General features: G+C 34.0%; 1 protein-coding gene across 3 annotated transcripts; it reads left to right on the plus strand.

Moving 5' to 3' along the window:
* The first annotated feature begins 305 nt into the window (after positions 1 to 305).
* Positions 306 to 9,010, plus strand: LOC122588452 (paired amphipathic helix protein Sin3-like 2). 3 transcript variants are annotated; one of them, XM_043760574.1, is made up of 22 exons: positions 306 to 502; positions 625 to 697; positions 1,357 to 1,596; positions 1,687 to 1,870; positions 1,955 to 2,227; positions 2,302 to 2,581; positions 2,671 to 2,807; positions 2,941 to 3,016; positions 3,108 to 3,137; positions 3,246 to 3,436; positions 3,534 to 3,688; positions 3,776 to 3,900; positions 4,104 to 4,358; positions 4,458 to 5,005; positions 5,099 to 5,560; positions 5,988 to 6,088; positions 6,175 to 6,313; positions 6,729 to 6,881; positions 6,958 to 7,118; positions 7,561 to 7,672; positions 8,092 to 8,240; positions 8,493 to 9,010. In XM_043760574.1, the coding sequence occupies exons 2-21, from the start codon at positions 627 to 629 to the stop codon at positions 8,233 to 8,235; spliced, it is 3,837 nt and encodes a 1,278-aa protein (XP_043616509.1). In that variant the 5' UTR covers positions 306 to 502; positions 625 to 626; the 3' UTR covers positions 8,236 to 8,240; positions 8,493 to 9,010. The 3 variants fall into 3 exon arrangements, with proteins under 3 accessions (XP_043616509.1, XP_043616508.1, XP_043616510.1); XM_043760573.1 differs by having other exon boundaries at positions 311 to 502; positions 8,512 to 9,010; XM_043760575.1 differs by having other exon boundaries at positions 311 to 502; positions 2,305 to 2,581; positions 8,512 to 9,010.
* The last annotated feature ends 4,612 nt before the right edge of the window (positions 9,011 to 13,622 follow it).

A 13,622-nucleotide genomic window follows, 5' to 3' on the forward strand; every position in this document is an offset into this window, starting at 1 on the left:
GAGTTTTACAGGGCATTTATGGAGGCCCAGAACCAGATCAGATAAAAAATCCAATGTTTGCTTTTTAGTCAAAAGCCCAACCCACTTATAACAACATCCCAAGGACCTAAAAAAAAAAAAATGTCAAATGTCAAACTCAAACCCATCCATCCCTAGTTTTCCTTAAATTTCATTGGTTTTGCTTGTACTTTATTAAAAACCCCCCATATATATAACCCTCCAAAAATTAATATTACTCCGTTCCATAGTGCTCACGTAAATATATACAACAACAATAAAATCAATCAATCTGATTTCCAATTAAATCCTTCACTCACACAAAAAACATAAATATATCTTTCTTCTTTCTTTTTCTTTTTGTTAACACAATCAAATTAATAATAATAATTTCTGTCAAAAACACAAAAAACTCTCTCTAATTCCTTGTTTATTTCGATCTCAAAAAGTAATTTAAGTTGAATTAGATAGATAGATAGATCTTTCCGTGAAGGTTACTTCACAGGTAATCCATCCACCATCCATCTATAGATACATAAACCTGTATCTATCTATCTATCATCTGTTTTTTACATATATATATGTAGTTATTTATATTTTACAATTAATTTGTTAAGTTAAACGCAGGGATGAAGCGAATACGAGATGATGTAATTACTACTAGTAATTCTCAATTCAAACGTCCTTTTGTTTCTCAACCGTAAGATCATTTTCTCCTTCTAATTTGTTTGATTATTGTATGTATATGTATATATGTATATCTTAGAATGTATTCTGATTATTATTATTATTATTATGTGGCTATATTTCTAGTAAAATTTGTTTGATTTTCAAATTTCTAGTTCTTTTTAAATATTGTTATAGATTTATTAATGCTTGTTGTTTAATATTGGTTTGTTTTATTAATTTCTTGTAATTATATGTTTCTCTGATTTGGATTTAATTCAAAAGTTATGTTTTTTAAATTTATATATATTTTTTGTTATTTTAATCTACAAGTGCAAATTAGGTTTTTTTTTCCTAATAAATAAAGAGGAATTTATATTTAAGTAAATAGTGCAGTTTCTGTACAAATTAGGTTTTTTTTTTTTAATCCTGCTTTTTAGGGTTTGGGTGGTTGGGGATGTGGTATCACTATAATTAAATGTTTTAGTATTTTATTTATATATACCCCCGTGGTTGGCTGCTACGTGATACATAACTCTAGATGTGATTAATGGAAGTATCTATAGGTATCGTATGTATGATTAAATAAAAAGCTTGTAATTTACGACGTATTTTGAGCTTTTGGTCTTCTGCATGTGTTATTTCATGACGTAAAGTGTGAAGATTTACTAGTTTTATATGTTTATGTTGAAGATATGCTCAATCCCATGTACCTGGAGACGAGGGAGTGGGTGAGGTGGCAGGAGGTGCGGGGACGGGGTCTGGGGCTGTGGCAGTTGCAGCTGCAGGAGGAGGAGGAGGTGTTAGTAATCAACAAAAACTTACAACGAACGATGCTTTAACGTATTTAAAGCAAGTTAAAGATATGTTCCATGACCAAAGAGAAAAATATGATATGTTTCTTGACGTTATGAAAGATTTTAAAGCTCAAAGGTAACTTGATTATAACTATCAGTTAATTAGATTTTGCTAGAGTTAATTGTAATGTTGATTAGAACCTGTTTGGTTACTTTTCTCGTGCAGGATCGACACTACTGGTGTCATAGCAAGAGTAAAAGAATTGTTTAAAGGGCACAATAATTTAATTTTTGGGTTTAACACGTTCTTGCCCAAAGGGTATGAAATAACTGTAATCGAAGAGGACGAACCTCCACCAAAAAGAACGGTGGAGTTTGAAGAGGCTATAAGTTTTGTGAACAAAATAAAGGTGGAGTTTGTATCTTTATTTATTAAAACAAAAAGTAAGTTTGGACCATTTAAATATGTGCGTTCTAACTTTCATGTTTTGCAGAAACGATTCCAAAATGATGATCATGTTTACAAGTCATTTTTGGATATCTTGAACATGTATCGGAAAGAGCACAAGGGAATAAATGAAGTCTTCCATGAGGTTGCTGCACTTTTTGAAGATCAACCTGATCTTCTTGACGAGTTCACAAAGTTTTTGCCAGCTGCTTCTGCCGCTGCATCTGCACATCGTGCTTCTTTAGGGCGACATTCTTATAACCGTCATGATGAACGGAGCTCAGCTATGACTCCAGTCAAACAAGTCCAAATGGATAAGGTAGTGTAATCAGCTATTAATAATATTTGGTTTTATATGCTTTCTATAAGGGACTAAGTCTGATATTATATCAGCAGCGAGGCCGTAGGGACAGGATCAATGCTTCACCTGCTGAGCTGGACCTAAATGCAGACGAGGATGATAAAACCACGATGAAACTTCACAAGGAGCATAGAAAGCGATCTGAAAAGGAGAACAGGGATAGGATGACTCCTGATCAGGATTATAAAGAGCCTGATCTTGATGCTAGTAGAGAGGCTCACCGTATTGAAAAGCGAAAATCTGCAAGCAAGGTTGAAGATTTTGGAGTGATATCAGGTGTGGGCCCACATGGTGATAAAAGCTCTCTGAAAAGTGAGTTGTTTCTGTGTTTACCAGGTGGTGCTCAAACTATCATGGCTTTATTGTCAAAACAACACTGACATAATTTTTGTTCATTACAGGTATGTACAGCCAAGAGTTCACTTTCTGTGAGAAAGTGAAGGATAGATTACGTAATCAAGATGATTACCAAGCATTTTTGAAGTGTCTCCATATCTACAGCACAGAAATAATTACAAAGAAGGAATTACAGAGCTTGGTATGTTTTAGTAATGTCTGCTCTACATATTTGACCCCTAATCCTTTTACACTTACATAAGTCACGATTTTTTAGAAACTGTATCTTTTTGTTTTTGATGTTTATATTGATATGTGAACTGTTCCATGTTTAGATTACTGATCTACTTGGAAAGCATCCAGATCTTATGGAAGGGTTTAGTGCATTTTTGGAGCGCTGTGAAAACATAGGTGAATGCTTAGCTGGCTTACTGATTCAGTCATGTTATTTTTTTCCTCCCGCAAGAGTATCTTTACTGACACTAATATTTACTATTTGCAGATGGATTTCTTGCTGGTGTCATGGACAAAAGTACATGTTTTTTCATTTCTATCGTCCCTTTTTTTGTTTGCCTTTCGATCTTATTTAGTTTTTCAGTTTTACTTTGGTTTTTGCTTATTGGCCCCTTTATTGTTGCAGAATCTTTATGGACTGAAGGGCATGTATCGAAATCAGGTAGGACAGAAGAGAAAGAGAGGGAGCACAGGCGAGACACTGATGCTGCCAAAGAGGACAAATATAAAGAAAAATATTGGGCAAAGTCTATACAAGAACTTGACCTCTCTGATTGCCAACGCTGTACTCCCAGCTACAGACTTCTTCCTGATGATGTCAGTGTTTAACAGCCTTGTCATTTTCTTCATATTTATTTTAGTATAATCTGTTCTATGTATTAGGTTTTACCCACTTATGTTTCATCTTTCGCAGTATCCAATACCATCAGTTAGCCAAAGATCGGAGCTTGGTGCTCAAGTATTAAATGATCTTTGGGTGTCTGTGACTTCTGGTAGTGAAGATTATTCTTTTACACATATGCGTAGAAACCAGTATGAAGAGAGCCTATTCAGATGTGAGGATGACAGGTAAATGTTCTCTATATTAATCCCTTCAATAGTAAACTAAAAGAAATGAACTAGTGAGAGCTAAATACAGTTTAATGATTATGCCAGGTTTGAACTTGATATGTTGTTGGAGTCTGTGATTTCAACCACTAAACGTGTTGAGGAGTTATTGAACAACATTAACAAAACAATCAGTCCTGAGATTCCCCTACGTATAGAAGATCATTTCTCTGGTATACATTATATTTATAAGATTACTGATAGCTACTGAGGCTGTATGTATAAATTATAAAAGAACACCTTGTGTGACTTTTGACACAGCTCCTTTTAAGCTATCTTTAAATTCTGTCCATTTGACTTGATAGAGATGAAATAATCTGAAACGACTAATTTATAAATTGGTCTGATGCTAAAACTTTTATATGAATGCATGCAGCTCTGAATTTACGGTGCATGGAACGTTTATATGGTGATCATGGTCTTGATGCCATTGAAACACTTCGCCGAAACCCGTCGGTTGCATTGCCTGTTATGTTAACTCGTCTCAAGCAAAAACAAGAGGAGTGGACAAAGTGTAAATCAGACTTTAACAAGGTTTGGGCTGACATATATGCAAAGAACCATTACAAGTCACTTGATCACCGCAGCTTCTATTTTAAGCAACAAGATTCGAAGAATTTGAGTACAAAATGTATGTTCATTTTATTTCTATTATGTATTATGACGAGTTATATATTGTTCTTATATTTAACTGCTTATCCAAGCACCTCTTTCTTGGCATAATTAACAGCATTGGTGGCCGAAATCAAAGAAATAAAGGGGAAATGTCAGAAAGATGAAGATGTGCTCCATATTATATCCGCTGGAAGCCGACACTCTATCTCGCCAAATTATGAATTTGAATATGCTGATGATGACATTCACGAGGATGTATTTAAATTAATCCAGTATTCATGTGAAGAGATTTGCACAGGCAAAGAACAGCTAAACAAAATTTTGAATCTTTGGACTACCTTTTTGGAACCCATGCTCAGTGTACCATCTCAATCTTGCAATTCGCGTGTTTCTACCAACAAAGTTGCAGGGGAGACTGATGGAAGCCCATGCCATGTTGATGGTAACCTGAATCCTAACCAATTAAAGCCCTCTTGCAATGGAGATGATTGTAATTCTCCAGATCAAGTGCGTTCTCAAAAGAGTGTTATGGTCAACGGAGATACTTTGACCAAAGAAAAAGGTGGATTTCAACCTGAGAAAGAGGGTAAGAACATGGGGGCTCGGGATGTTACCGAGAATGGTCATGAAGCCAAGTCAAATATTGAAGATTCCATGTCACATGTAATACTTTATATTGCATTGAGTTGTGCAATTATTTCTATATTATGGTATTCCCTATTTATTATGTTGTATAATTTGTGTTTTATTACACAGCATGTAGATAGTACGACACCTGTAACGATGGCTATTGGAAATTCTACTGATCCATCGAAAGCTGAGAAAGAAGAGGGTGAGCTGTCACCGAATGGTGATTTTGATGAATCAAATGTTGGAGAGGAGATAGAAGCTGATGGTGACGATGAGGAGAGTGAAAATAGAGACCCTGATGATCATAATGACGAGTCTGGTAGTGAATCTGGGGGTGATGAGTGCTCTAGGGAAGAACAGGAAGATGGAGATAGAGACCATGATGATGATATTGAAGGTAAAGCAGAAAGCGAAGGTGACGCAGAGGATGGAAGCTTTGCCTCCGGAGATGGCATCTATTTTTTACGGACTGTGAAACCACTGGCGAAATGTGTAGCTTCATCATCATCATCATGGGATGGGGAAAAGAAAGATCTCCGTGTCTTTTACGGGAATGATGCTTATTATACACTTTTTAGGCTTCACCAAGTAAGAATGCACTCTTCATCTTTCGTTTTTCTTAACCATAAGAAGATGATAACCTACGAGTAGGAATTTCAAACCATTTTACTCGTGAATGTGTCGATGTGCGGATGTGGGTTGTGTTTTGTCTTTTAAAGAGTTGAACTGGTCATGCATGCTAGACTGGTTAAAGTAGGCTAAAGCTTATTTTAATGGATACAACTTCCAAATTCATTCTATTCAGCTATTGTGATAACATCGCTTTGGTAATCATTACTACACATAGTAATTTTAAATGTTTGTTGACATATCATTATTTGAAATCAATGAAGAGGGTTTATTGGGCAAATTAAGCCTACCAGCCCATTTTGGACCATTACACAGCCCATAAAACCCACCAAACTTGCCACATGTAGCGTAACAGGATTGTTAATTCTATTTCATTTCTTTGTAGACGTTATATGACAGACTACTATTTGCTAAAGTCAATCTGATATCTACTGAAGCGAGAAAGAGAACTGCTAGAGATTCAAGCCCATCTGAGTTGTACTCCATGTAATGTTTTTACCGATATTCATTTATCAGTGTAAATGCTATCTTGAGATCTGGACGTCTGACATGATTCCATATTTTTTTGGCAGATTTATGGGTTCCCTCTACAATTTGCTTGATGGTGTTTCTGATAATGCAAAGTTTGAAGATGATTGCCGGGACATTATTGGGAATCATTCTTATGTGCTATTTACATTGGACAAGTTGATTTGTAAGCTCGTTAAACAGGTATTTCCATACACTTACGGGTATTCATTTTTACCAAAGGTCATGTAATGTAGACCCATGTACTGACATGTGTCATTTAGTGTTTTTTCTTCAATGTGTCAAAAGTATGAAATTTAAAAGTTTACTATATGAGTAATATACCTAATGGGCTTAACGATTCAAGCAGCTCTAATGTTACTTTCTACAATCTCCCGTGTCGTGCTTTGCTCGGATTTTTAGATTTCATTTATGTTATCGTAATCACATAAGTAACATTAAATTTATATCTAGAAATGTGCAAAGAGTGTTTCGGAGCCAGCCCACTTTGATGCAGTTTCTTTGTTGACACAATGACACATACTAAAGTTATCTTATGTCACCACCTGCATGAATTATCTCTAGTAAAGGTTTGAGTTCCTCTCTTTTCTGGATGCAGCTTCAAAGCATTGTTGGTGATGAAATGGATAACAGACTGTTGCAGCTATATGAATATGAAAGATCCCGAAAACCTGAGAAATTTGTTGATTCTGTTTACTACGAAAATGCACACGTCCTCCTTCATGATGAGAACATATACAGATTTCAATGCGTAGGTTTTTATTTTTAATTTGCAATTTATGACTAGCCAGCTGTCTGCTTAACCTTTTTTCCCCCTTTTTTTTCAGTCTTCTGGTCCTTCTCGTTTAACCATTCAGTTGATGGATGACGGGATTGAAAAGCCTGAAGTGGTTGCAGTTTCTGTAGATCCACATTTTGCAGCTTATCTACATAAAGATTTTCTTTCAGTTGCAAATGCAAAAAAACAATCTGGCATTATGATGCACAGGTAAAAGAGCAGTTCATCTGGTTTCTTTTTCTTGACATGTTAACATATATTATAGGGCAAAATTCCATAGAAAGGTATGAAATTAGTCTGAATGCTCTTCTGCATAAAACACTTAATTTTCATCTACAAAGAGACCTACATTTGGAGGAAGTCCCGATTTCTCATTTTGAATGTCTAATCATGTTAGTTTACCTTAAATAGAATTTGTTTGAAGTATATGAGGTTTTGCATTAAAAATTTGATGCAAGTTGGAGGCTATGTAAATGGAAATATTGGGTGTTACCCTAAACAGAAATCTGCGAAAGGACATGAGCCTATTATCTTTTTATGCAATTAGCTTAATATTATAATGATTTGTCAACCAGAAGCTTGGTCATGATGCTTGATAGACTCTTCATTGATTTCAAATAATGATATGTCAACAAACATTTATTTTTTGCAGAAATAAACGCCAATTCTCTGGAAAAGATGAATCATCTTCTCTATCATTTGCAATGGAAGGTGCTCGTGTGCTCAACGGTTTGGAATATAAGATGTCTTGCAGTTCGTCAAAGGTAACATATCTGTGCTCTCGTGAAAGTGTCTTAAGTTCTTACGTCGACAATTAAGTTTGATTCTGCATATGGATTTTTCTTCACATTGCGCTATTGTTGGTCTATTTTCCATTATAACATATAGATGAATCAACGGAAGATAGAATTCCACAATTTCAATCTATTTATTAAATAAAAAATATTGAACTAAAAAAATTGTAATAGTTTAGCCTAATAAGTTTTTATAAATTAAATTGAATTTAAACATTAAAATGCATATCCTTCTTGTGCTGTTTCTAGCTTTATACAACCTCCCAAGTATTAGTTGTAAAATATCCAATAAAAGATTTTGGAAATAGTCATAAAGTATGAAATGTGAATATTGACCCCTATAGTCCAGTAAAGAACTATCTCTTTTCTAATCAGTTGCATAATGGCAGATCTCCTATGTTCTCGATACAGAGGATTTCTTCTTTCGTGAAAGAAGAAGGCGAAAGATCCCTGGAGTCAAGTCATCCATCCGTAGTCAGGCAAACGTAGAACGGTTTCACAGAATCTTAGCAGCCTCATTATCACAACAATAGTTAAGGTACATCTTATATTTGCATTATATAATATATATCTATATCTAAACTGTCATATAAAAATTGGGTACAGTTTAGAATTTTGAAATTTTATAAACAAAATTACTAAAATGCCCTTTGACTTACCTTTAGCCATGTCTCTATGTTGAATCTATCCACTTCCACGCATTGCGTGGGTACAATTCTAGTTTTATTTATTGCATAAATCTGAATGAACTTTAAACACTTTCTCAAAAACCCACTAAAAAGCGTGTTAGCATTTTGCTTGTTTTGCAGAATGTTAGTTGCACGACATAGAACTGCTACTTTAGATTTTCTGAAGCAGATTGGGTGTAATGTAACAAGCGCTTTAAGCTCGACATAAACAGTGTTGTATGAGCCATCAGTTCCGTAAATACAGGCTTTATCTCATTTAATGTATCGTGTAATCTTTGGCTCTTCTCTTTGTGTCCATGTAACATCCCCGTCTCTAGTAGAGGTTCTTTTTCTTCTTCTTTTCCCCCTCGAAATAGTAAATGTGAATGTGAAGAGACGTCTTTGAAAGATTATGAGCATAGAGAAGCTGTAGCGAAGCTTGGTAACCGTTCTGCATTGAGGTTTGATGTACAGAGGTTGATAATGTTGATTATATTTGTGGATACAATCACATCAGTTTTTATTGTTATCTGACCTGAACAAGTGGCCTTCCTGGCCCTCCTGGAACCCTTCTTTTTTATGTTTGTTGTTAAAAGAACATATAATTTTGTTTACTTATAAATGCATATTCGTTCTAAAAGTTCGACGCCTATTTTTGCATACTTTGAATTCTTCTTTCCCCACCTGATATGTAAATGAATTACGGTAAACCCATTAAGTGTAGGCCCTTGCCCTTCTCTGATAGGGGCAGTGTTGTATTATGGGAATGTTCATCCTCTCGTAAAGTTCGTTATAGATTTCAATTCTGGAATGGAGCAGTGACGAGCACTATAGATTGCCTTGTTGCTCTCTGTGGATAAAAGCCCTTCATTATAGTTAAACACGCAAAGTGCAGATTTAGAAAGTTTGGATGAGAGATAAAGGCTTTGCAACAAATGGGGCCAAAAATGAGTTTTACAGGCATACGAGACGAGAGAAGAGTGCAGCTGAGCATATTTGCTTACTGGTTTCTTCATTCAGGAAATCTTGTAAATGGATAATGTGGACTGCCCAGTGCCATGTATGGTGTATGAAACCACGTTTCATTCTAGTGGCTTTTACACTTTATTTAAATTTTTCATTAGAAATCCAAATCGAAAAAAAGAATGACATTAGATTAGTGAGTTCTGGTGTAAATTAGATGTTCAAAATAATTTAACATTTCTTTTATTCCGGTTGCTGGATAGGGAGAATTTTGTGCTGCTGGGTTGTATTGAATCAGATCATCGAGACCAAGCCAAACCAAATAATTACGGACTATGTAATGCTATGTAATGTACTTTATCTGCTGGGTTACGGGGGTCATTTTACTATAGGTTTATAATCTACCCTTGTGTGATTCCTATTGAAGCTCAGGGGGTGGGTAGGGCGGACGATTTTAAATTTTTAAGCAGACTCCCCATTCATTAGATAGAGAAGATGACCAAGATTTCGTGATCCGCTGCCGAACTTATTCCAAGAGAGCTCGGATCGAATCGGTATTGCTATCCGAGCTCTCTTTCAATGATTATGTAAAGTTAATATTGATGTATCTCACTATGTTGGCATTAACGTATTTAATTTTGTCCTGGTCATTGCATATTGACTATTTAGGTATTGTATATATCTCCATAAAAATTCCACATTTTAATCTCCTTGCATGAGCATGAAATATTTACTAAATTCAAACACTGCGAACAATCATCTAACAATTAAACTAAACAGCATAATTAATTGGTAATATACAATGATAAAAGTAAGAAAACAGATGGGAAATATTCCTAATTGTTTTTTTTTTTTTTTTTCTATTGCTTTGTTAGTTTCTTTTGTTTTAATTTTTATCGTGCATTTCAATTAGATATGATCAGTAATATTTTAAGTTAAATTCTATCTGTTATTTTAATTTATTTTTGCTCACGAAGTGTCTACAAATATCTTTATAGTGTTAGAAACACATTGCTTTAACTTTTCATGTTCACCGACAAGACTTGGATCAGATCATGTGATTTTCTAGACAAAAGGATCATGGTAGAATCAGTGATACATGGTTTGTTTCGACAGATTGATCATGACAAATATTTGCTTTTAGGCTATTGAAACAAGATGTTGACGTAGGCAATATGTATGGGTTTGATCAGGTTTACAGAAGAAAATGCTTTGTTATGATTTATTGGTTTGTTGCACACATCATCTTGTGCACGCCGCCTTGCTGCTTTCGCCTCACTCTCCATTGAGCAGTTTCGAGTAAAGATATTGAGCAAATATTACAGAACACATTGTACTGCCTTAGTAGTGCCTTATTCTTCTTTATATCATTAAATGTTCATGTTAAATAAAACAATATCTTGCTCGGTTTCTTACTTCGACCACCACCAGTGGCCATTTCAAGCCCAATTGGACTACCACTGGCACTGGAGATACTAACACCAGTAAACAAGTAACAGGTTGGTGTCTGATTGAAATAGGATCCACCAACTCAAAAACAACTTGATTGTCCATTGTCATCCTAAAATGGGTGTCCATTGTCTCTCTACTTATGTAAAGGTAACGTTTGCGTACATCTTAACTTCCCCCATATACTGTCAAGGTATTCGGACTTAAAACTCACAAAAGCGGCACTGAGCAGATTTTTTCTTTCTAATGTTTGTTGTTACATGTAAAAGTTTCCTTTCTCTACCTGCTCATTTCATCTCCAACATTAACGTTCCATGTTTTCTTTTCAGCCCATTTAGGATAATCATGGCCCATTTTTTTGTTTAACTTTTAGAATTATTCAAATTTGATTAAAAAAAATCTTTTTATAATTTTGTAGAATACTATGGGATAAAACTCTATTTATAATTTGGCACGAACAAAATGACCTTTAAAGTGTAAACTCTATACAGTATTTGGTTTTAATTTTTAAAACTGAGTTGCTTGGTTTATTTTTTCTAAAACTTTATTGGATGAATCCCTGATGAGCTAACGTGAAAAGCTAAAACCATGTGTCATGGAACGAGGCTAGGTTCGAGAATGGCAAGATGTGTATGGAAAAGAATGTTCACGAGATTATGTCTCTTGGTCTTGGATACCTTTGGTACAATGTAGAGGGAAACATCACTCCTTATTATGGGATGAGTGGTGTAAATTTAATGTATAATCCATTGTAATTTGTATATTGTAAAGCTCTTATAGTTGCTCCTTGCAAAAGAATTTACTTTTAAAAAAATAAAAAAATGTGTCATGGATATAAATTTGGGATTAAACACTGTCGGCGTTTAAGGTTTAGAAGTTTAGAATAATGGAGATTCTTGATACTACAAGAATTGAACAAATCCCTAACCACTTGAGTTTACAATAACAAATGTTCTTTAACACTTCAAGAATATCAACATATATCTTAACCACTAAAGATTACAACACAAATATTCCGGACACATGGAAATAGCTTGACACAAGACTTTTTTTTTTTTTTAATTAAAGTCTTCATATTAACCAAGTCATTTGAAGAACAAAGCAACAATAATTGTTATGGAGGTTTTTGAATTGAAAAAAATGTGTAATAGGTTTTTTAGTTTTTACTTTTAAAAGGTAGTTGAAAGCTAGTGTAGCAAACCAAAAAGTCTTTGCAAAGCTACATCACATAACTCGATCTAATAGAATGATACTTTGATCAAAGCCAAAATGAAAGATTTAGAAATTTAAAATTTTCAAATAGTAAATTGGTTGTTAGAACAACGTTAGTGTGACCGTCACTGATCATGTGTCATTCCTGATATGATAATTGACGATAACTGAAATCCCTATGTCTAGTAAATATATAATTAGTGTATTTACTCTTAAAGACGTAGTATATGGTTTCCCATTAGATGATTGAAACTATGAGGACTAATGTTACACACATTAAACACCAGAGGGGTTGAATGTGTAAATACTCATTATCAATAGAGAGTCATTAACCCTAAATTAGGTTAATAGAGAATCACATAAACACACCCTAATCCCTCCTAAATTCGTGTGTGTCTTCCTCATTAAATTCGTGCATTATGTTACAGCCGAATTTATCATCCCATTATTACTCAATTATCTTTTTATGGGAACCTGAAATCAATAACAATCATGCTTTATGTTCTTACAGGTTCCACAGGACGATTGGGGATGTTTTATCACTCAAATCGAATCATGTTTATTCCAACATTGGTCTCATGTGAATATGAAGTTAATAATATAAAGATAGTGGTCCATAAGTATATGTATATACGCGGGGTTAGGTATTATAAAACAAATATTAAAGTAAAATAAATAAGACAAGATTTTAAACCTTAGATCATAGTTAAATTGATGTACGAAGATTCACGAAGCAATTAATGCACGATAATTTGAATGATGCACGGTGATCTTCAGTGAAGAGAAACTTATTGTTTTATTTGTTTTACTTTAATACTTGTTTTATTTTACCTAAAACAATATATGCAAAGAGAAACTTATTGTTTTATTTATTTTACTTTAATATTTGTTTTATTTTAACTAAAACAGTATATACGCACATATATATGACAACAAAGTTTCGTTCCATTTATGAATATAAATAAAGACATCTAACTTTTAAATGTATTAATCTATGAACCAAAAAAAATTTTAAAAATATCTTTGACAAAAGCTTTATGTCCGCTTATAACTAGCAGTCGTTATACAACTTTCTAAAGACGAAACACGTAAACAGTTTTCCGTCAAATCACAAACCTTGTTTAGCCCACAACGATGTATCAACTCTACATGTCGGCTTTCAATATCAATATACATGGAACATTGTAATACTAAATAAATAAATGAAATTTTTTTTTTAAGGCATAGAAATATCATATTAACCGGCTACTAGCAATCGCTATTAAGCCTCAAAGTATATATGCACAAATTTACAAACTTAAAGCACCTAGTGTCTGTGTCAAAACTGCAAGAATATCAAAAGAGATGAAAAAAATCTGATAGGCCTAGGAAATAATCCCCGAAGCTAAGGGTTTGTGTCACCATTTTTCAACCTATCTCGTTTTTGATGGTAAGATAACAAATATTCTTAATTGGATGGACTATCACTTTTTAATGATGAGGATGTTCTTTTCGATTATTATTAAAAGAAAAAAATATGTCCAAAAGAAGTATTATTAATAATATCTTCTCGTGGGTAGTGGATACATTTTAAAGATATATACGTATGATTAGTTATTTTAAAATGGTTTTCTTGCTTACACAAATGA

This window comes from Erigeron canadensis, chromosome 2 (assembly GCF_010389155.1).
Source record: "Erigeron canadensis isolate Cc75 chromosome 2, C_canadensis_v1, whole genome shotgun sequence".
Classification (NCBI taxonomy): domain Eukaryota; kingdom Viridiplantae; phylum Streptophyta; class Magnoliopsida; order Asterales; family Asteraceae; genus Erigeron; species Erigeron canadensis.

Bases quoted from the DNA above. Each gene is read 5' to 3' on its own strand.
- LOC122588452 (XM_043760574.1), top strand. From the start codon at position 627: ATGAAGCGAATACGAGATGATGTAATTACTACTAGTAATTCTCAATTC. The intron at 3,017-3,107 runs GTGAATGCTTAG...TACTATTTGCAG, and splicing joins GGAGCGCTGTGAAAACATAG to ATGGATTTCTTGCTGGTGTC. The intron at 7,119-7,560 runs GTAAAAGAGCAG...TATTTTTTGCAG, and splicing joins TCTGGCATTATGATGCACAG to AAATAAACGCCAATTCTCTG.